This window comes from Labrus mixtus, chromosome 21, assembly GCF_963584025.1.
Source record: "Labrus mixtus chromosome 21, fLabMix1.1, whole genome shotgun sequence".
NCBI classification, from domain to species: domain Eukaryota; kingdom Metazoa; phylum Chordata; class Actinopteri; order Labriformes; family Labridae; genus Labrus; species Labrus mixtus.
In genome coordinates this window covers 21,811,542-21,835,959 of record NC_083632.1, presented here as the reverse complement: position 1 = coordinate 21,835,959, position 24,418 = coordinate 21,811,542, and the positions used below count along the sequence as shown (strand labels likewise).

Sequence of the window (24,418 nt, the reverse complement as noted above, 5' to 3'; positions counted from 1 at the left end):
GTATCGCCGCATATTGTGCTGGAGGTTTCCCTGATGACAGGGTCAACAATATGGCGCTGCCCCTGGTGCACAGTGTTGTCTGCTTGATGTGCAGCTTTCTTTAAAATGTATCACAAGTTGTTTTTGTCTGTATATTTTAATGATTGTGAAACGCCGAGTGTAACCACATGATCGTTCCTATCCTATCGTGCTCGTCTGTTGTGTGTAGTGTAAAAAAACCTCTTTTAACGCCTAAACAGCTGCCATGTCTGGGTCAAATGTTTGGAGTCGTAACCGAGAGAAATTAAGACTTTTCCCTGAACTTTTGGCACAGTGTTCTGCAGAGGTAAGCGATGAGTACACACAGTTATTCTATTGTTGTCATAGCTTAGCATGAGGCTGCAGCTGTGTTGCTTTCCTGTGAAAGACAACTCCTAGCATGTTTAACTGTCTAAACCTCACAGACACAGAAACACAACATACATTTTGCTGTAAGAGAGTTAAGGAAGGACATTTCTTATAGACTCCTTCAAAAAGCATATTTAATGCAGGTTACGAAAACATTTCTGAAGTAATACAGGCGACACATTGGGTGCTTAAACCTCCTGTCTTTTGCGCTGCCAACAAAGCACATTGTACATTTCTATTGCCTCATTTTGTTTAATTCAACAATTGATAATGTCAGTTGGCAATGTATATTATGCGTAATATTTACAGTCTATGATATTATGTCAAACTGTATTTTGTAGTAGTCTGCCTCTTTCTATTGAAGCCCATTTCCGCCAGTTAAAAAAATAAAAATTGAAAATTTGGCTTTGTTGAGATTTTTTTTTGACCATCAAAAATCGAAATTATGAGATAATAAAGTCATAATTATGAGATAAAGATAAAAATTGTTTATTTTGTCCCTTGCTCAAGTGGTTTATTCCGTGACTTCTGCTCCAGGGGCCTGTATGTACATTCATGTAGTCTTCAATGTGACCGAGATGCATCCTTGAATGTCATAATTATGACTTTATTATCTCATAATTTCGATTTTTTTTCATGGTCAAAAAAAAATAAATCTCAACAAAGCCAAGTTTTCATTTTTATTTTTTTAACTGGTGGAAATGGGCTTCCATATATTCCACAAGATGGCAGAAGTTTCATTTCAGGTGCTTTACAGGAACAGTAGAGTACTGTATACCCACTGAATTTTCCACGTCACTGTAATTGTTTCACAATAGAATAAAAGCTTTGTTTTTAAAAAATAAAACTAAAGGTAATCTGTCCACTGATGCAAGAAACAATTTAATTTACATTAGACATTATCTCAGTCAGATTACTTTTAACAGCAAACTGGAGAGCAGTCAATACGCAGCACAATATATGTGCACTAAGAGAGGACCATTAATACTGATCAAACAGCAAATCAGCAATGTCTGTCACTAATATTAAACGTATTTATATGAAGGTCTGGAGCCTTCTGCTGTTGAGATAAATAAAGGCCCCTGGTAATAGATGGTCAAAAATACAGGTTATCTAGCTCAGAGTCTTTAGTCTCCACTGTTATTACTTACAGCTGGATTATTCAATGATAAGAATGAACCACTTTGTGCTTCTCATTTTATTCACACATTAGACGAAGATTGGTGTAGCATACATATTTGGCACAATGAAACAGTGGAAATGTGTATAAATCAAAATGTACATTTAAAAAAAGATGAATCATGAATCAATGGATTATACAATAGAATAGAATATTTACTAATTTTGTATCTTAAACTTTTCATATTATAAAGTTACAAAGTCGTGTTACTTACTTTTTACGGGATGTCACCGTTTTTGATTCAGGCTGCGGTGTATGGGAAGTGTGTGGCAGCGACTACAACAGGCAGACACGAGCTGAAGAAAGACCTTTGTGCCAAGGAGTTTGAAGCACTGAAGAGCTGCTTTATGAATGCAGTAAGTGACAAAGTCAGTGATCAAGCTTCCATTGTTATGTAGTGGGGACACACCATCGTGGTCCAAAAATAGATTTTATTTTTTTAATTACAGGCCAAGAAAAAACCCAAGTGAGGACTCTGCCTGCCTTGTTGGAGCTGCATACTGGACTCACCTGTCACATGACGTGCTCGGTGCAGTGGGAGAAGACACTCTAATGGATGTGATAATATCTATAGGACACTCTAAATGAACTGACGATCTTGTGATACATGGTAGTACTGTTCAGTGTATGCATACATTTCTGGAATATACAGAAGGTGAATAAAGAATTATGAATCCACTGTGTAAAAACAGAAGAACAGCCGTGGATGTAATAAAGATGTTTTTATTTATTCTTATCAGCAAAATGTACAGAAACTTGATGCACATAGAAAAATAGTCATGAAAATACGTCTCTTGTATGAAGAAAGGGTCCAGCATGTGTTGAAGTGCTAACAGATGGAGTTAGAAGAGTTGGATTTCTGGATAAAATAATAATTTAAAAAACCACTCCAAACATGGATCATTCATTTCTCCAATTTCCTTAACACAATGTTCTTAATCTTAGTGATTTGTAGATTCAAAGTTCTCAAAGAGAGATGAAAAATAAAATAGAGAAAAACTGCCACATTTTTTTAAAGAGTCACCCAATGCAGCATGTTGATTGAAAGGCACGATGAATCAAGGGAGCTTTTGAAGATGGAATGATTGTTACTACAGTCATGGATCCACAGTTTCTCAAACAGTAAGGCTACACTATTATAACCCTCGGAGCTCCAGAATGAGGCTGAATGCAGTTACATTCATTTGAAAGTATAGAGAAGCAACAATAAACTAAAGGTGCTTTACCCCCACAATACATCCAATATGTGGTCAATTGAAGGCCTAAAGAATAACCACACAACACATGTACATTATTTACACTTTAAAGTAACAGATGAACCTAACTGGCCGCAGCGTTAAACACACACATCCACACAGGTGATGATTAAAAAGACACAGAACCTACAGAGACAGAAGCCACAGAGCTGCTAAATGAAACGGAACTGAGTTGATTCAAACAAACATTTTTACACTCATCCTGTCAAAACATTTCACACAGATTTGCATAGATTTATTTACATTTCAACAGTAACCTCTTAAAATTCTCTCCAGTATAGACAAAAATAAGTTAACATTTACAGACACTTTGCTCTTTAACAAAGACTTTGGGTTATTTTTGAACTACACAGTATCAAGGAGAATGTGTTCCTTTTAGTCCAGAACATTTCTGAAGTCGAGAAGGGATGTAAAGGCAACTGTTTCATAGTCCACAGTTTGACTGGTTCTTGCAGGTGTATGGTATGTATCTATTTCACCCCCTCGTCCTCTGAGGCCTCTTTAATCTGACGTGAGTGCACTATTGCCCCGGCCAGTAGCCGCTCCTCAAGGGCAGCGTGCAAGTCTGAGCCCCCCAGCTCCAGCAGGGGTTCCAGCCCAGGCACCCCCCTGGACATGCCGGTCTCCTCTGAGACCCCCTCAGCCTCGCCGGGTCCCAGTGCCCTGCGCCTCCTCCTTAGATCCATCTCTCCCTGGTCCCTGACCTTCTCGTGGGAGCCCTGAGGCTGAGCGTTGGCTTTGACGGCCAAGTCTTCTCCTCTTTCTCTGGGGTCGGCCTGAGCTGCAGCTTTCTCTTTGAGGTCTCTTCCTCCACTCTTCAAAGCTCCTCCATCTTCTCCTTCAGCCCCCTGTGCAACAACTCTGACTGCTATATCTCCATCCACCTGGGCCAGCTTCTCCTGAGCCTCCTCAACTTTTATCTCTTTCTTTCTCTCAAATATTTCATTGTCTGCCTGCTGCATCTTCTGCTTAAGTCTCTCTTCTGCTGCTGCTGCTGCTGCTTTCTCCTGTGCGAGCTTCTCCTTTGCCGCTCTCTCCAGCTCCTGTTCTTTCGCCAGCCTCTCCCGTCTTTCCCTTTCCAGTCGCTGCGTCTCCACTCTCGCCTGCACTTCTTTCTCAATTCTCTCTTTTTCAGCTCGCGCCTTCTCCAACTCCAGTTCTCGATTCAGTTTTTCCTTTGTCTCCATCTCGTGCTTTTCTTTTTCAAGCCTCGCCTCTTTCTCCATTCTTTCCTTTTCCTTATCTACACTTCTTTCTTCATCCTTGAGTTGGGCTACCTGATCATTTTGAGGTTCAGGTTGATGGTCAACGGGTCCTTTCTTTCTCAGTGGCACACCCCTTGCCCCTAGCTCGCTCTGCTTATGGGGCTCTCCCCCTGCTGCTTCATGGCCGTCCTCTTTATAAGCTGCTTTAGGATCCCCGGCCACAGCACCCTGATCAGCAGCCTGGGCTTGATTCGGGGATAAAGCATTAGGCTGGTCTTCTACACCCTGTGCAGCTCCAGCCTCCTCCTTTGTCTGCTTCATGTCTGACGCCAAGCCGGACTCTTTCACCTTTGTTGCTCCTCCTTCCACCACCACCTCCAAGGGTTCCTGGACTCCTTTCTCTGCCTCGCCTTCTCCAGCCCCTGAATTATAAAACACATTCATTTTTTTTTAACTTAAACAACATGCTTTGTTACCTGTACTGTCTGTAAAACATCCCATGCATACATACCAGCAGGCTGTTTCTGGTGCATCTCCTTGTGTTGCTCTTCTATCACAGCTAAAAGTTTCTCCTGCTGGTCCAGGAGTCTCTTCGATTGCACCTGCTGCTCCTTGATCACCTGCAGTAGGACGGCGTGGTCCAGCTGGCCCTCTACATGACAAAGACACTGAATTAAAATAAGTCACACAGTGCTCCAAAACATGTTTTAATTAGCTGAGAGGTTTAGTTAGATTGATGCAGGACCATTATCTAGATGGGAGGTGGGGCAGACATTTTTTTCTTTCCACTAGCATCAGACCGTCTCATTGGTCCAAACTGAGATAAACTGGAATGGGCAGCTGTAGACATACACAAACTATGTTATGGGGGGAAGTGAGTGGGTGGGTTCTACATCAACAGATTGTTTAGTGATATGACATCATAAAGTAGTAGAAGTATAAGCTAATTCCTATTTACTTAATTGATAAATAGTCCGCTGAGTGAATGGCAGGGAAACAGAGGGAGATTAAGAATAGAGGAGAGAGGGAATTCATACCTGCAACCAGCTTTTTTATCACTGTGACAGGAGTCCGGCAGAGAAAGGAAGAAGAAGGAGAAAAGATGGGGGGAGAGAGAGAGAGAGAGAGAGAGAGAGAGAGAGAGAGAGAGAGAGAGAGAGAGAGAGAGAGAGAGAGAGAGAGAGAGAGAGAGAGAGAGAGAGAGAAAGGGCAAAAGTAAACAGAAAGAAAAAGTCAGCAAAAGCCAAAACAGGCAGAGGAAGAAATGGATGAGAATTAAGCCCCTGCAGTGCTTTACTTTGTTTCGTTGAAATAAGGCAAAAGGCCCAAAATCTCAAAGACATGAAACAATGGAAGACAAAACAAACAAATAGAGATAAGGAAGGAAGAGGCAGCAGCATAAACAGCATAAAGCAGAAGACTATCTGGAAGTTCCACTTTGTTTTTCAACTTGCCTTTATCATCTTGTACTAAAAGGTCTGTCTACTCGCCGTTATATTGAATATTTTCTACTGATAATATGTCTACACTCCTGCACTTTAACTTATGTCAATACTGATTTCACATCTCCCTATGTCAATACTGTTCAATTATAACATTTACATCCACCTCCTGCAAAGTATGTTGTATTTAATCTTTCATATTTAAGACTAGTAATGCTAAGTCAAATCCTGGTTGTATATATTCCCATTCTTAGTTTTGATATTTTTAGTGCTTATTTACTTTGTATTTAATATTATATTGTGTTTAAATTTGCTAACATTGTGTTTTTTGCTCATATTGTGTGTTTGGACAACCTGCTGCTGTAACGCCACAATTTCCCAGTTTTGGATCAATAAAGTCATTATATTCTATCATGTTTCATGGAAATTTTCAGAAAGTTAAATCTTTTTATTTTTTAATTTTTTATGTAAAATTAAATGGAAATTTGTTTAACCTTTCAGGGAAATGTATGGGGTCATCTGTGAAAACGTAATAAGTAACAAAGTGTTACACTTTATGTTTTGAAACTTGCCTTTATCATCTTGTACTAAAAGTTCAAAAACTTTACAGTGTCCTTGGAGTAATCATGTAGTTCACTTTTCTGCACAGTGTGTACACAAAGAGCTGTGTCTGTCACAGGACCCCTGTATGTCACAAAGCTGAAGCTGCAAAGCATCCTGGTCAATGAAGGCGAACTATGGTTACATAGACTTGTATCCCCACCACTTCTACTGTATGATACTGACTGTTGTAGCAGCTTTATTTTACATTTTATCACATATGATTAACTGTGGAAATTCAAAGACAAATGATGTACCAACCAATGATAGGTTGGCAGCGCAGCATGTTTTGTTTATAAATAGGTATCTTGGGAATACACAGAATATTTCTATCCCACTCACCTTCCAACTTCTCGTCTGCCACGTCCTTGCTGTCGGCAGCAGGTTGATGTTCTCCTTCAGGAAGTGGAGCTGAAATGTCACCAGATCGATGTAGTATTGTCCTCTCTTCCACATCGTTTAAATGACAGAAGTAGGAGAAAAGTGATACTCACGTTTCCCTGCAGTATCTGGTGCTTGGGCCTCATTTTCCACCTGTGCAGCCGGAGCCTTATTTTCCAACACATCTACATTCCTGGAATCTTTCACAGCATCAATTATTTCATCAGTCTTTAGCTTAGGAACTTCCTGCTCTTTTCCTACTGCTTCACCCTGCTTCTCCAGCACCTCGTTAGAAAGAACTTCACCTCCACCCAAATCCACGACTTCTTTCTTCACAACCTCTGCAGGCTTTTGTTCCTCTTTCTCGTCTTTCTGGTCCTCTACCTTAATTTCATTGCTTAAACCATTATGTCTCTTAAGTTCCTTTTCTCCTACAAACGGTTGTTTTTTGTCATCCTCCAGCTCTGCTTTGTTCTTCCTGGCGTCCACCACGACCTCGTCTCGAGGGATGGGAGGTTCATGGCGATGGGCCTCTACCTCTGGCACAGCAACACCTAAGTAAATATCCAAATCATCACTATTCATACACATTTCTTTTACATTGGAACCATGGTTTAGTGTCCTTACCAGCATCAGGGCGGTCCAGCTGCACCTCCTCCTCCTCCTTCTTCTTTTTCCTCTCAGGTACATCCACTGGTCCGATAATTTGGGGGGGCTCAGGCTGGACCCTCTCTACGGATTTTACCACCTCCACAACTGGAGGAGCTGGCTCTTCTATCTCCACTGGCTTCTTGTTAAGAGAAATTTCTACATGCAGACACATACAACACAGAGTTATTGCTGCAACTGAATCCCTAACTCTATAAAAAATGTGACTAAATTAAGAAACCACAAATGTGACACCTCATTTATTCCACTACTATCTGAGAAAAGTGAAATGACTGTGTTGTGGTAAGTCAACAGTATTTAATGCTGGTCCAGACAAGCTCTCGTTAGAGTATTGCACAGTTGTGTTTATTACACACATTAACAGCTGGCACCAAAATAAATTAACACCTGGGTGTAGCACATTACAATTATGACTATGATCCACCCAGTAATCATGGATTTTAAGCCGACCGGTGCTAATGAGTAGGTTGGTCCACTAGGTGGCAGCCACTGTTGACAATGGCAGAACGAACACAATTGGTGCTGTAAAATAAATGAGGAACAGAGAGAAGAGAAGAGTGAGGGGGTGCATGAAAAGAAAGGAAAGTGAGAAACCGGTCAGGAGGTTGCACCACACCAGAGGAAGGTATGAAAATGAGAGGAAGTGAAACTAAAAGCCACCTAATTAATTTCAAAATTAGAACATTAAGGTTCATCTCTATTTGTTTTTTTTGTCTTCCCCCTGTACCTGTATCACCCTTTTTGGATTCTGGAGCTCGCAGGCATTTTAAGCTGCCACTGGAGACATGAGGGAGAGAGGGGGAGACGATGTATTTTTTGGGGGGAGGGGACGGCAGGAGAAATGAACAGAGGTAGAGGGCTGGGAGGGGGGGACGGGGGGACGGGGATTACTCGAGTTTGAAGGGCATCATTCTCGCTCCATCAATGTCAAGCACTCAGTGCTGCTCTCAGATATTATCAAGAGGTTATCTTCTCACCCTTCCTGTCTATCCATCAGTCACCCTGTCTGTCTCCTCCTTTTCTTCTCACACACATGAAAGGAAGCTTTACTTTTTCCCGTGGCTTTGTGCTTTTGTTTTAATCTTTGCGGCCTCAAATTCCTTCTCTATACATTGCTGTCGTAGGATGCTGCAAACAGTGCACAAATTTACAAAATAAAACAAAGAAATAACCATGTGTCTCATGCTTCTGGTGCTTTTTCTATGAAACTATTGCATGTCTACCTGGCTGAGGACCGTTGAGGTAAATGTTTGCATGGCTCATTAGTTTACCACTTTAATCTACATCTCATCAAGTAGATAAGTGATTGCATGCCATTAGTGTATGTCGTGATCTTTACCTGGAATTTGTGGAAGGTCTGGTACGAGCCGGTTGTTCTTGACAGGTGCTGGTGGAGGAGGACCTATGGTTTTGGTGGGGGGACTGCTGGCCGAAATGGAGAGGGTGGTAAAGGTGCTGATCAGCAGGATGCCCAGACCCACAAAGAGCACCAGCTAACAAGGTGGAGAGAAAGAGAGAAAGAGGAGAAGCACATGAGGTCAGAGGCGATGAATGACTCGACTAATTAATGATTGGAGAGTTGAAGAGAGTTCCTTTTTTTGCTCTGTCACCTGAGCGATGATGCCATTTTTCTGGATCTTTCTGAAGATCAGGGCAGGGCATATGAAGCAGATGAGGCTGCCCATGGTGGCTCCAGTTAGACCCAGAATGGTTTCCACTGAAGAAAGAAAGGGAAAGACAAACACAGCGATTACCTTGTCGGCCCATAGAGAAGGGATTTCAAACCAACATGCATCCAAAGTGTAGTTGGCACACTTTAAAGTCTTTATATGTGATGTTTTGATCCAGCAGATGTCGCCCTTGAGCACCAGCATGAAACCAAAACAACTCGCGTTGCATTGTTGTGTTAGCATGCTAATGCTAGTGATCTTTATTATGCTCGTATCTTCACACTGCATGTAAATTTACCTGAAATGAGTGTGATCTAGAAACACAGTTAAGCAGTGAGTACAGTATGTTATTCTTCTTTTCTCTAGTCCCTCAATTAAACAACTTTTATACACGAGGGGAGGAGTCAGCCGGCCGTCCAGGCGATGTAAACAAAGTGAAGATAGGACTCTGAAAACATCACAGACAGTGGGACTCAGGTGTTACACCCATTGTAGACAGTCATGACTCACAGAGTTATTTTCAGAGGATATACTTGATTTATATTATATTTAAGTGTGAAAAATCACATTTAGCCTTGAATGTACAGCTAAACTAGTTAGCTTAAAGAAATGTATAAAGTGTTGAAATGATCAGCATGATGTAATGGATTAACAATTAAAGTAGTTATCCAAGGCAAGCTAAAAGTCACGAATAAACAGTTGACCACTTTAAATTGTGTAATTCTTAAAAAAGCTAAATATAACGGATATACAGCTTCAATAGTTAGCTTGAAGTGAGTGATTAAGAGTTGATATAGTTAAAGTCTTGCCTGCTGTCATGTGTATGTTTCTTTGTCCCGTTTGTTCAAAAATGACTGTTACAGATATACTGTTAAATGAAAGAGTAACAGTATAGTTCAAAGAGTAAGATTATAGTCTTCAAAAAGTTGAAATGATTTAATAAAATATCTGATTAACAAAGCTAGCTGAAAGGAGTGGTTATACACGTAACAGTTAGATTAAAGTTAATGATAAAGAGTTAAAATTGTTCACTTATAGTTAAAGAGCAGAGTTTAAAAAGTTAGCATCAAGTTAACGATTAAAAGTTTCCAGCGAATCGTACTGTTTCCTACCTTGTTCTAAAAACCTCACAGCATCTCCTGATATCTTTGCTCTTTATCACCGGCTCCATTCACAACCACCTCTGCCCCTCATACCCGCTCAGCCCTACTCTACCAACAATGGAGCCCTATTTCCTGGCAGCACTGAGCCCTGGCCCCGCCCCCGTCCCTGAAGACCGGGCTGGCTGGGCGTCTGGCCTGGAACTCCATAGTTCATCCGGAGGACGGACACCATATTGTCTCCCTCAGATTTAGTGTCCATTCTCTCCAGGGTCCTTACCTCCCTTCTCCTCAGTCTATTAGTCTGATTAGACACACAAAGAGCTGGCCAAACCTGCTGTGTGTGTGTGTGTGTGTGTGTGTGTGTCCAGCCGATCAAAAGTTTAACAAACAGCGGCTGTATAAAAGAATGAATAATACATAAACTCACGCTAACCTTTACATCTCCACCATTTTGGAGCCGTTTGTGAGAGAGACGGAGAGACTCAGAAAACCTGACAGAGAGCCAATGAAAGTGTTTACATGGATGTGTGTGTGTGTGTGTGTGTGTGTGTGTGTGTGCAGTGAGAGTCAGGGAGAATAATAGCCCTATCTTCCCGTCTGCCCGTCTAAAAGGAGATAAAAGTTAGGGTCCTGATTTAAGGACTGTGTTAGAGTGTGACAGTCACTGACTCGTAAAGTCACATTCACACATGTCGTAAAGCTCCACAGCTACCCCGCCCACATAAAGGAACACACACACACCTTAAAGACCTCCAGTCGGCGAGCTGTACACAAACACACACATATACATACAGTGCACTACTGTTCTAACACACAGGATGTACCGTTGGGGATGAGGATGCCTCCCAGCATGGTTCCAAACACGATGCAGAGGGTGATCATCTTAAAGCGCACAGGAGGCATGTATCCTCCCGCAGCAAACGTCCCATCCTTCTGCTATAAGACGGAAACACAAAAGGAGGATCATCTCAACATTATGAAACTGCATTTTCTATTTTTAAGCTTACAATAATAAAACGTGTTTTCTAGGAAGCTTTCAGTGTTTACAGTACATTACATACATACAACATACAACATACAGTTCTCTGTTGTGGCCACACCAGTTCTTGTGCTTAATAATGTCTTATTTCTCATCATCACATTACCAACAGTTAGTACTATTCTGTCCTCATGATTGCATTTCTGAGCAAGGCTACACAGATAGCGAACAAAAACTCCAATAAAACCGTTTTCTTGAACTAAGTGGCTTTAGTGATGGTCGTTTCTGTAAAACTGAAAATACAGTACAAATATTGTGTCAATATACTGCACATGTAAAGCATACACACATGAAATGAAACTGTAAATAGTTAAATGTATGATGTACATTAATAGCTTGAGATGAAAATATGAATTAAACTACTTTTTAAATCCCTATGAATTGTAACCCCATGTATTCACATGTAACATTGCTGTATAACATTCTTACACACATTTATTCAGCAGCTAAACAACTCCGGAAATACATGACACAATGCTTCAATGTTAGCTATTTAGCTGTTAGCAAAACAGATCTCCGTGTTTACTCACAACTGGAGGCTTAATGTAATCTTCATAAACAGAAATATCTCTTCATAAAAATGCATTCAAACAATATATGACATGTTGCTAACGGACATATCAACTCCAAGGTTTAAACGTAAGGAGATAACTGAGCTGCATGCACACTGTAGTCTGCTCTTTGTGTAAATGAAACTAAACTGAGGGTGAAAATGAAACTTAAAGGTCCCATATTATGCTTTTTCTGGTTTTATATGCCCTTTAGTGTGTTTTCCAAGTGTCCTGTGCATGTTTAGACACATCTATGTGAAAAAATTCAAAGTCCGCGGAAACGCGGCTTCTCCTACGTCCTCCTGTTAGCTGTAGCATTAGCTGCATGTAACGCTCGGTTCTAGCCCCCCTCGATAAAAATTTGATCGGCAGACCAATCAGAGCAGACTTGGCCCACGTGGGGTCTAACAGTGGGGGCTCAGCAGAGTGTAGCTGACGGACTCAGAGCGTAGAGGGAGCAAGGAGGAGCAGTACATGAAAACAGACATTTTTTTCAGACTTTAACTATTGTGAACGTACAAAAGTAGATACATAGATTAAATATACGAACCCCAAAAAGGGCATAATATGGGCTCTTTAAGAAAACACAAGCGATACACAAAGTGTCCACCAGGGCGGCGGAAAAAATGCCAGTAAGGCTGGTTATACAGGAATCAGAATAAGTACTACTGGTCTGGTTTTCACTATAAACACAAGCAGGATGTTATCTTATGGTGCAGCTTGAACACATAAGAAATGAAAAAAAAAAAGAAGCTTTTTAAGTTGTTTGATTTGAAGAAAATGTGAGAGGAGTACAAGGCAGAGGTGTTTGTATGCCTACAATGTTTGATAGCATCAAGAAGCAACCTCCAGTATTGAAAAATAAAGCAAATGTAAAAGTGCAAACCAACTGAAGTTCCTCAAGTGTCCACATGAGGCTGGCTGCAAAACCAAGGGAGCCCCATTGAAGCTCATATTTTTTTCTGGCTGTAAACAGCAGAAATGTTTACAGCCAGGATAAAAAATAAGTTTTGGCCTCGATAGCTAATTTCTTTACTGGGGAAAACTCAACTCCCCCTCCTGCCTTATTCTCTGCCTGAAGCCAGAGTTTGCCATTCCCAAATGTGGGCTTCAAAATACCTCTTCAGAAAGCAATGGTTGAGGTCATTGAGGTTTGATTTAATCGATGGTTTCTGTTACCACATAACATTGAACATTCATGTCTGTATTTCTGTAACAATGTATCAAGACATCTGAACCATTTGTGTTTGCTACAAAGCTAGTTATTAGCATCATTCATGCTCACCTGCTGCTCAAACAGCATGGTGTTGATGGCCTGACGGCAGGGCAGGATCATCATGGGGAACCCGACGGCCACAGACATCATGAAGCCAACACGGATCATCTCCGTCACCAGGTTAGATGGGAAGTTCATCAGAACATTGCCGGCGATGTTGTCTGTGAAACTGACGTAGCCAAAGAAACCCACCTGGTTCACAACGAGGCGGAGGGACAGAAAAAGAACTGGGGTTACTATCAGAATCAGAATCGGAGTTTATTGCCAAGTACATTTACACATACAAGGAATTTGACTTGGTGTATTGGTGCTAAACAATTAACAAGGAAATAAAGCAGAACTAACAACAACTTAAATAATACAGTATAAGAAGAGATTACAATATATAAAATAGAATTTAAAAATGTAAAAATAAAAAACACAAAATGTACAAAAAGGTGCAATGTAGGAGCTGTGCAGTGGACTATGAGAAAAAAAGGAATGAAAGGTCCATTTTTACCACTGATACAAATATGAAACATTATCACTAATAAAGAAGATGATATCAGACACGCTGTAATATCACAACATCTTCAGGCTGACATGACAAACAGCAGCAGTGTTAATGGTGTTTGGATGGTGTGTGTGTTTCCACTCACAGTGATGTAGAAGATGGTGACTACATTGAGGGCTGAGGTGAAGATGGTGCTCATGCGTTTGACGGACGGCTCGTCCAGGCTGTCGTACGTCGGCAGCACCTGCCTGTGAGAGACGGTAGCCGCACAGCAACAACACACTTTTTGTGGGCTACATGACAAAAGACCACGCTACGTCTACTGCTGTGGTGCATTCATGTGCTGTCGGAAAAGATCAGATAATGCAACTTGTGTTTGGAAGTAAGAGCTGGGAGGAGTGGGAAAGTAGCCCAGGCAGAGATGATAAGACAGGAAAGATCTCTGTTTTTAGCTTTTCTTCTTAACTTTAGACAGATTTCATTTTTGACTGGTTGAAAAGTACTTTATGCTAACTTCTAATAACATAAATATGCAGATTTAAAAAAAAAAAAAAAAATGTAGAAAATCAGCTTAAAATGACCTTTTTACAGTCAATCAATCAAGCAAATAAAAAGCCTGATACATCTTGCTACACATGTTTCTGGTTAAAAAAAAAAAAAGTTTAATGGTGCTGCTTGAGCTTATAAGTTGCAAGAAACAGGCAAGCAATATTTAACTATGCAAATGTTTCACCTCCCCACCTGATTGGAAAAAAGTCTAATGTTGATCATACATTTCTATAAAATGGAATAGTTTCTAGCTAATGCCCTTCTTCTTTTCCATTCATCAGGATTGCTTATCCATTTTTTACAAGTATATTAATGAATCATTAAACTATCAGAACATTTATTAATTGATGATCACCTGCAGAAAAAGGCCCGTCATTACATACTGTAGCCAAATGTAATCAAGATGCCTGTAAATCAGGACGTACAGCACATCAGACCAAACAAGTTGTGTTGATGAGAACATCCGACATGCACATGAACGCATCACATTTTTCCCCCAATCGTATCGTTTCACACAGTGATCATAACAATAAAAGAATTGCCGGTATAATTAGGCAGGAGATGGAAGTAATGTCATGGCAGTGTGGGCGGAGTATGTGGGGAAGACTTTGTCGACACATGAGTGTGTGCATGTGTGTGTGACACAGAATGGGTGACAGTAGTGAAGGCTGGCTGAGGTTGAACCTGAGACTGTCTCTGTGAGTGTAGAGAGGACTGTTGGAACATTAACCAGAATATTTACAGGTTTTATATACAGACTCTGAGACCCTGGTGGTTTTCAGAGCATTGTAAACTTCCCAGACTCTCGTCTCTTTCTCCAACACCATCGTATATATATGTGAAAGTAAGAAATGGAGACAACCAGAGAAAGAAAGAAACAATAACTTTCTCCACCTCTTGTTCTCTCTCTTTCACATGCTGTGGTTTTATGACCAAGTGCTGTCCCGTGGCGCTATTCCTTGATGCTTATTTAATCCGCAAACCAGTAAATCTGATAGCCAAGGTTAAGTAAAACTGCATATTGTAAACTGGGAGCTAAATCATCTAATGGTCACACAAAAGTCCTGATCGGGGGCTAATGTGCATTTTTTTCTGCCCTTAAGTAGAGGAAATATGACGGAGAAGGTCTTACATGGAGAAGTGTTTGGAGGGCTCGAGTGTGTGCTGTAGATATTATCGTTAGCTCAGAGTTGAAACATGCTGACAGAAGCATCACAGAGGGACAATTTGGCCACACATGTTTTTCTTATGTCCCTCTATTATGAGCTAACTGCACCTCGCTATTCAAAGCGTGCAGCCAAAAGACAACACGGCCAGCTCCTGTCGCGCCATAATGGTGATGTTAAGTAATGTTTTAACTGAAAGTAAACACATTTCATGAACGTAATAAAAGTCCAATGTGCTGAGAGCTGGTTAATCAGCCCGTGAATACATCAGTACGTGTCTGTAAGATGGCCGCGGTCCAATGTGTTGATTAGTGGTTTGGCTTTAACGGGGCGCCCACCTCTCTCTGCCTGACCGCAGGCCAAGAAATCACCCTGCCAAATATCATTCAGTGCTGCTAGTGGAAGCCCCCCACCCTGCCCCCCCCCCCCCCCCCCCAACACTTTTTTTCTTCTAATAAACGCACACCTTACTCCTTGAAAACACCCGCCATACCAAAATGTTCTGCTGGCTTTTTGCAATTCTATTAATTAAAGTGTTGTTTCAGTCTCAAAGCTACAGTCACCCACTCCCATCACTTACCTCACTCTCTCTCTAACACAAGCAAACCCATACACTACCACCGACCAAACATCATGCCTCTGATGACCTCACTGTAACACACCCTACACCCAAGTGCAGTGCAGCAATCAAAAGGTAGGAATTTGTACATCAAGATCCCAATTAGGCCTTCAATAATCACCCTTCACTCTCTTAAAACCTGAAGCAAAGCGCTATAGCATAGAGGACAGGACAAAAGAAGCAGTGAAAGAGCATGCAGGTGGATGAAAATGTAGAAAAAGGATGAATATGTTCTCCCTAAGAAGCTCTAACTGAGCTGACGTCAGGAGGAGTAATCTCTGTTGTCAATGTGAGGAAAGTTGAAGGAATATAATAGTATCAAATGTATGGGCAATGGTTGCCACACTAATTTTGTTTCCTTGAACAATTTGAACATTTTAAGATTTTTTTTCAGATCATAAAGATGATTTTAAATGGACAGGAACTTTTCATCTTTACTTTAAAACTGGTCCCATGTTTGGTGCCACTTAAAAACTGTAAATCTTTTCCATCCATTTTTTTTTTTTAACCAGTAAAGGCCAAGTAGTTTTATTCTTGTAAAATAATAAAAGAAGCAAAAGTGTGGACAAAAAAGCAGTTTTAGTTCTCAGGTTAATTCTAAGCAGGGCAGCAACAGATGAGCTGACTGTGAAGAGCACATTAGCAAAAAAATTAGCAGCCTGCCTTAATTAGGACGACAAATCCCTTAACAACCAATTATCTCCACCACAAATGTGTGTGTCTCTTTGTGTGACAAATTCACCCTGATCCCTCCACTGTGGCTTAAAGTGATGATGCAAGTAAACATGCATCATTTCTACATGCAGCAATGAAAAACATAATTCATGTTGCAGCTGTAGGAGTTAGACAGTGTACAAAAAAACATGTTTTAAGGTCTACAGTCAGATTTATTCTACTCTGAGTGGGGTTTTTCTTTGTAATTAGTATTATTTTACTGGTCCTATGCAGGTGGAGGGCAGGAGGAGTACTTACGACTGACAGGCGAAGGCCATCCCACAGATGGGGAGACAGCGAAACACACCCTCCCAGCGCACCACATTGACCTGCTCTAGCCACCAACCGCTGAGCAGGCCATGTTTGAACGAGGACAGCACCATCTGAGGGGAAGGAGGGGGTTACGGCCCAGACCAAAATGAAGAAAAGTGTGTGAAGAGCACGAAGAGGAGGAGGCGAGGGGGGGGCTGCACCCATGCCGACGGCTCACAGACAGATAATGAAAGGAATGAATGACGAAATGAAGAAAGGGAAACCAGAAAGACACATGACCAGAAAACCAAAACTGAACAAAAAAACCTGCTGAGTAATGAAGGTGATATTTAAAAAAAAAACACAAATTTGAATGAGTAATCTATGCAAAAAGTACTTAACAGGTTTTTTTAATCGATCAGCTTGTGTTTCTGTCCTGCTCATTTGTTTACCTGATTAAAAACAGCAGAATACTCCACAGTCCTTCAGCCTCCGCACCCACACCCAGGCTGCTCATCCTGGGTGTGGAGTCAGCCAAAACTTTCACTGCAGCATGTTTCACCCCTCTCTGCCTTATTTCTACTGCCCCCAACACTCACACACACACACTCATAGAGCACTAACAGCTCAGACCAAACCCAAATTAAAGGTGAAAACAGGGATGACTTAGAGGAATGGGCGGAAGGATCAGGTCGGTGGGAGAGAAGTTTTTAAAGGAGTGTAAAGTTGCAGGAGAAACAGCAGGCTACCTTCACTCTCCATCTTCCCCCCACACTGCCCTTACAGTGGTGTTATTTTGGGGGGGGTGGGTATTCAATGGTTTTACTTACGGGTGACAGCAGAAGGTTGTGGCGATAATGGGCAGGCACTGAATGACGCCCTTCAATCGCCACAGGTGAACACGCTCCATCCAGGAGCCCGAGATTATGCCATAGCGCAGTGACGACAACACTATCTATAGCATCAGCATCAGGAGGAGGAGGAGGAGGAGGAGGAGAGGGCAGTGGGACAGAGGGGAGCAAACAAAAGGGTGCAGATGAGATAGTCGAGGAGAGTGAGGGAGAGCAGAAAGACACAAGGGAGAAAGAGAGGTAAGGTGGTGTAATGAGCAAAGAGGAAAAGGAGGGAAAATGACATCACTGTTAAAAGGGTTAGGGGTCTGGACTGGGCTGAGCCGGGTCTGGATCTGAAGCCAGACACACACCACACCAACTGTCCATGTAATCGCCATGCTACAAGATCTACAGGTCACTTTGCACAGAGAGACTGTGATGAGCAGTAAAACGTTGGGAAGCAGCACTAAACATGACCGAAACAGAAACACACACACACAGTGTGAGTGTGACTTTAAAGAGTAAACGAGCTGAATCAAGTGAGGCAGAAAACTACTGCTGGAAGTCACTGAAATAACACGAGTCGTTGGAATATATATATATATTTTTTACCTTATGCAAGACAAAAACAGCAATTTGGATGCCCAAGGTTATTATCTCAAACATAATAACAAAAACTAGATTGTCAAAAATATTTGTTTTAACTGAAATAAAAAAAAAACTGGACTTTACAAATAAACCATAATGAAATTAATGTATGTTTACAAAAGTAACTTAAATCAAATATAACTGTAGAGAAAATGTCTTTTGTGTTCGTCCCTGTCGATGTATCTCATATATATGCTGAGCATTTGGTTGCATATTAAATCCAAACACTGACTGACACTTATCAATCTTTTTCTAATGCTATTATGTTTTTAGAGTTAGTTACAAAATGCATTTTCTGGCCCTTTGGGTCTTGCCCAAAAACAATTGGCAATCAATCAAGGGTTAAACAATTATTTAAATTAAGCTTAAACTGAAATAAAAATAAAAATAAAAACATGAAAGCATCACTGCTACATCTTGGGAGCACAAACATTTCCCTCACACTTTAGAGACAGATAGATGATTACTTAATTTAAAGGACATCTTTAGTTAAGTTTCAAGTTAAACGTTACTTGTAGCCCTTGTTTAGTCAGCAGATGTTTTGTTTTTTACCTAACAAACACATCTCTACGGTGGAGAGACAATGCATGTTGTTACTAGAAAAAGAGAAAATTCACAAGCAGAATTTCTTTCTTATTATATACAGATCAATAATGTCCCACTGTGGCAAATGGAAATAGGGATGTTGTTTGACTTATAATCAGAGAATATGAAGATGTTTTTTCATTAATATATGTATGTAGTAACAAATGGTAAAATAGAGACTTGTAATTCCTTCCAGTTGAAAGAGTTTACGATTAAGTGGAGTAGAATTTCTGACCTCCATTTACTTTGCACTTGCAGAGCTTACATTTCTCTTGTGGCCATTCCCCAGTGGTTTGGCTTTCCCAGGGGAGAGGCTTTGTTTCAGGCTATAAAGAGCAGTGCAGCAATTGTTTTCTGCCTGATGTGATTAAGTTCCAATTTACTCTTTAAAAAAAAAAAAAAGAAAAAAAAAAAAGAGAAAAGGTAAAAGGTAAACACAGTTCTGTACAATGGAGCACATAGGAAAGAACTGACACATAATAACGCTAGATAACATTACTAAACAATATTAAGATTACATTTCAAGAAGCAGGTAGTATATTAATGTACTTCTTCTTTTGTGGAGGACGACAACACCAAAGACTTTAGAAGTGAACTTCTGAATAAACTCTTCAAAGTTAAGGAAAACACAGAACATATAGAACACATGAATGCATCAACAAAAACCAAGAAATCATTCAAATTAAACAAAATGTGAATAATATCGAATAAGAAAAAATGCCCTTTAAATTAGTTAGTAAAAAAGAAATGCACTGTTTGATAAACTTTATATGAAGCTTTGTGCTGGTTAGCTGTATGGTGTTTCATCTTCTACACAGGCAGTTTATCTCATGCACTTTGAGTGTGTGTGTGCGTGTGTTTGTGTGTGTGTAGTTGAGCTCACCGTGAACATGAAAAGGGTGTAGAACATGAGAGCCATGGCGGAGAAGGACTGGATGGAGGACATCATGTTCCTCTGCAGACTCAGAGGGAGGACGATGAACAGGGACACGGCAAACAGCAGCAGCACGCGGAAACCAAAGGTCACCTTCAGAAGAGAGAGGGAGATGAAAAGTACAACATTGTTTCTTCACCACTTATGGAGGACTGGTTGGGATGCCAACTTCCCCTATCACCTCAGCTTTGTCTCCTGGGGGATAAAGGTGTAGTACCCTATTTAAGCAAATATTAATTTGGGTGATTCTTAGATTTTGGAAAGAACCAAGAACTTTGAAACTGAAAATGTGGAAAGAAGAAATGACAACAATAGCGGCTTGTGAAAATATGCTTGGAAAGCTGAACTGGAAAAATGACATTTCTAAGGAGCAATGGGACAATTTTAGCCAGTTTATATCAGGAGAACGCAACACATCACTGCCAGGGTGTTGATTGACTTTTGTTTGTTTGTGAGCACATATCATATGCTCTCCTTCTGGTGATGCACTGTTGATACTTTCTGCATCGTTGTATCTAATTTCTGTCATCCATTTATTGTCTATTATGTTTCCTGCCTGTTTTGTTGTTCCCTTTTAGTCTGTTTTTATAAGCGTTTTCCATTATAATGTTGTTATAAAAATCAATAAAATATAAATTATTAAAAATAAAACATTGTCTCTTCACAAGCTTACTCAAAGACGTGATTCAAGAGACGTTGTGACTTGGACGTTGTGACTTGGTTTCAAGAGTAAAAAGGCAGTGCAGAAGAGAGCAGTGGAAAACAATGATTTGATATCATATAAAGTGTTAGGAAATGTTAAATGACTGAGATAAGTAGATAGGAAATCATTTATTTCAAACCTGTAAACCTAACAGCTGAGCAAAGAAATTGGAGCCCAGATCAGCTATCACGACGTAGAAGGCAATGCAGGTCCCCAACATCAAACCGATCATACTGCAGGGAGAGAGAGAGAGAGAAGACAGCTGAGATTATTATTGGAGTTTATGTTTTTGGAATAAATCTATTTAATTGTTATAGATCTTTTAAGTTATTTGTACAAAAGAAATCTACATAATTTATGCTTCATATACAGCATGATGTGAAAAGTGAATTCATGACTAGACTTGCCTCATCTCCACCAGAGCTTTTCCTGGTTTTCCGTAAGCATGGAAAGCTGCAGAGAGAGAGAGCGTGACGTCAGTGTGAACAACATGTGGACAAACAGATGGCAGTGTCCTAAAAATAGTTTAAGTATAAAGAATGCCTAAGATAAACCCGGAATACCTAAGTGATGTGTTTTGACTTTTTGTACTACAGAACAGAACTAAGCATCTGAAAGATTCTGGATCATTGCGGGGGATGATGTGGGTTTTCTGTAAGTAAAGTCACATAGTCATGATAGCTTTTGTTGCTACTGCTAAATACTAACTTTGTTTCCTTTACATTAAATGGGGTGGTTACAGGGGCGACAGTGGCCTAGTGGTTAGTTAGCCTGCACCATGTACAGCGGCTGAACTCCTCGAAGGGGGCAACCAGAGTTTGAATCTGACTTGTGGCTCCATTCCCCAATGGCATTCCCTTCTCTCTCTCTCCCTGATATCTGACTCTATCCACTGTCCTGTCTCTCCAATAAATGTATAAAAGCACCAAAAATGTAATCTTGAACTGGGTTGTTACATACATCCTGCTGTAAACTACTGTGAAACAGTAATGCAAAACCTTTCATTAACTGAATTCTGAATAACTTTTTTACATTCAACAAGAAATGCAAGCGCCATCTTAACATAAACAAACGTAAAAATGTCACTTATTTCGATTGAAACTCACCCAGTCCCGCATAGGTCCTTCTTTTTGTGTTACTCGCTGTGTGGACCAGAAACATGCAGGACTTGTGGGTCATCCACGAACAGGAGAACAACAGGAGAGTCCCCAGCACTATCCCACACTGGAAGAGGACAGAGTGACACTTTAACACTCATAACACCAGGAGTCCATAGAGGAAACAACAGATTCACAAACTTTAAATTAATTGGACAAGAAGGTAGATATAAAGGAAAAGGTCTGAGAGAGAAAACACACACTTCCTGATACCACTGAAGGAAAGACCACCTATCATTCACAAGATATCCAAAATATAAAATAGTTCAAACTGAATAAGTAGCTTCTAAAGCAAGTTACACATCATTTTGTCCCAGCCATGTTTAATCATTGAGGTTGTTCTAAGAAACACATTTTATCTTAACATGTTTAAAAACCTTTGATAAATGGAATTAAACAAAAGCTTAAATTAATGTTAAAACAATTTTGCCACACTTAGAAAGTATGACCATATATGCATTTCAGCCAACTGTATATACTGTAAATGTTTGAACTGAAATGTTAAATATATTGACATAAGAAGTGTACATACAAACAGTTCACTGCACCTCACCATTAACATCCTATTACTTTAAACTGTATACTTAGAGGGAAATACAGCTTCTTATATTTAAATACATTCATTTTAAAGTTGTAAAAAGTTTTCAAACTAAGACTCAAAATACATTAGTTAATTACTTATATGTACCCTTTAAGAAAAACAACATAAAAGGACCTAGGCTTGACAAACTTTTATATTAAAATTGGAATTCTTACATAAAAAACAACATTGATAAAAGCCAAATAATACAACTAATTGGTTATTCTCCATAACGAGCAATTTAGCTTGTTCACGTGCATTTTACTTCTTTTAACTCTGCTGTCGTAAATGATTTAAATATTTTACAATAAAATAACTCAACCAAATATCTGCTTCGCCACAGTTTACGGTCAAAACAAAGGCTCGTATGAGGACTTACATCCCTCCAGTAAAATTGAACAAGTTTGATCCTCATATTCCTGACCTATGTTATAAGTGCAGTTCACACCGTGGCACTCTATTTCACCGCTTGTGGGAATGTGCAGAGATCTAAAAATGTTGGAGGTCTGTGTTATCTCTTACCTCTCACATATAACGTTAAGTCCTAAGCTGTGCATATTTGGTCTGTTTCCTGATGAATGTACTCTTTCTAAAAGAGAGAGGGTAATGGTGGACCTATGTTTATTACAGGCGAGGCGTTCAATTGCGCTCTGTTGGAAAAATGTATGTAGTCCCTCTCTTGGACATTGGTTAAAAGAATTATCAGCAAGTCTGGCTCTTGAAAAACTTACATAGTCAGGAAGAAAGCTTCAGAATTTGGTAAAATTGGGGAGTTTTTTTTGGAATTTGTTAAAAATGCTGACTTGGACAATGTATTGAAAGCATGATGGTGAACTGTTACTAGTACGAGAAATATGTGTCAAATGTGACTGTTTATGTTTATTATTTCACTTATTTATTTTGTCATTTGTATTGTACTAATCACTTTTATTATTCTTGTGTTATTGATGTACTGCCACATGTTCTACTTTGGGAGGGTTGTTTTATGTCATACTTTTGTTACATGCATATACTGTACACGTCCTGGTAAATGTGAAAGTCAATAAAAATATGTTTATAAAAAAACCAAAGGCTCGTGTTTCTGGGATGGATTTTATCTCAGCACCTGCACACACACGTGCGCGTGCAGCTTCAGGTGACGCACCTGTTTGAAGCAGAAGGGCATGGTGAGCACACTGACTCCCACGATGCTGTTCACCACATTCATGATGAGACCCCAGTTGGACGCCGTCATTTTGACCTGTTTATTCACTGGTCCTTCTCCGTTAAGAGACTGTCACAGAGCCCGGTGGTCGCAGCTGTTTCCGGGTGTGTTTTTCTCTCTCGCTTTTTTAAGTGACGTGGCGCTCTGGGAGAAAACACAGACACAACTTAGTTTGCATTTGACACAATTACAAGTAACCTTGTTAATGAAAACTCCCAACAAAGCCTCCCCTTAAAACAAAATATATTAAAATAAAAAGTAACAGGAGGTTAAAAGTAAAGCAAACAAACACTACCGTTATTACTTTAGTTAACTCACCTTCCTCTGCAACTTTCTGCGCCCACCGCCTCACTCACCCGTCTACGTTATCATCGGTGATTTCGTGGCATTAAGATGTTATTTATATTTAGAAAATGACGCTTTACTGTGTGTGTTAGCTACAAGTTGGTGGAAACTCACTTTAATATGATAACTGCAAATCCAACCTGACTGTTTTTCTGAACGCGTATCCAGGAAGTAGAGATTACAGTCGATGAGGTCAGAGAAGACAACACCGCCTGCAGGTTTCATCACTGTGGAAATACATGAGCGCCCACTAGTGTTCACATTGAAGTAATGCATTTGGTTCCATAGGGTTTCTCAACTGGTCTAGTCTCTAACCCCACTCCTTAATAAGAAATCGAGACCCAAGTTATAGATATTTTTCGACCAATGAGATTTGTTTTATGAAAAAGTGTGCTGTTTGTACCTCAGATGGAACAGAACAAACAGATGAAGCGAAACAAAAATGTTTTAAAAGTGATTTTGAGACTATTTGACACTTTTTTCCCTCAGGCACACTTTCGTGATCCACTGAAAATGACTCCACAACCCACTTTTGGGTCCCGACCCACCAGATGAGAACCACTGCCATATTAGGGTGAACATGGAGGTTAAGAAGTACCTGAAATAAATCCCTCTTTCTTAACCAAATTAAATCACATCAAGAGTTTTATCACCCCATAGGAAAATGTTTTTGTCATCTAAAAAGCATTACATGGCCTTGCACCAGACTACCTATCAGATATGATTTTAGTTTATGAACCAGGGGGGCCCCTCAGATCCTCCAGTTCCTCTCTTTTAGTTGTTCCACAGAGCAGGACAAAAACATTTGGTGATGCTGCTTTCAGCTGTTTCACTCCAAGACTGTGGAACAACCTTCCTGAGGGTCTGAGAGGAGCCC

At 40.2% G+C, this 24,418-nt stretch overlaps 2 protein-coding genes across 5 annotated transcripts; one reads left to right on the top strand and one right to left on the bottom strand.

Moving 5' to 3' along the window:
• Window positions 1–27: 27 nt before the first annotated feature.
• On the top strand, window positions 28–2,283 carry ndufaf8 (NADH:ubiquinone oxidoreductase complex assembly factor 8). Its single transcript, XM_061028878.1, has 3 exons — window positions 28–325; window positions 1,813–1,923; window positions 2,017–2,283. Exons 1-3 carry the CDS (start codon window positions 245–247, stop codon window positions 2,035–2,037), a joined length of 213 nt encoding a protein of 70 aa, XP_060884861.1. The 5' UTR covers window positions 28–244; the 3' UTR covers window positions 2,038–2,283.
• slc38a10 (solute carrier family 38 member 10) lies at window positions 2,271–23,727 on the bottom strand. Of its 4 annotated transcripts, none has more exons than XM_061028864.1 (18): window positions 23,515–23,727; window positions 23,137–23,340; window positions 21,362–21,479; window positions 20,663–20,708; window positions 20,395–20,488; window positions 19,502–19,645; window positions 17,383–17,507; window positions 13,398–13,500; window positions 12,769–12,951; window positions 10,718–10,829; window positions 8,731–8,837; window positions 8,460–8,613; window positions 7,079–7,258; window positions 6,565–7,005; window positions 6,413–6,481; window positions 5,066–5,086; window positions 4,540–4,680; window positions 2,271–4,450 (listed from the first exon to the last, which is right to left on the bottom strand). In XM_061028864.1, the coding sequence occupies exons 2-18, from the start codon at window positions 23,224–23,226 to the stop codon at window positions 3,294–3,296; spliced, it is 3,285 nt and encodes a 1,094-aa protein (XP_060884847.1). In that variant the 5' UTR covers window positions 23,227–23,340; window positions 23,515–23,727; the 3' UTR covers window positions 2,271–3,293. The 4 variants fall into 4 exon arrangements, with proteins under 4 accessions (XP_060884847.1, XP_060884849.1, XP_060884848.1 ...); XM_061028866.1 differs by having other exon boundaries at window positions 10,718–10,826; XM_061028865.1 differs by lacking the exon at window positions 17,383–17,507 and adding an exon at window positions 16,559–16,683.
• Window positions 23,728–24,418: the final 691 nt, after the last annotated feature.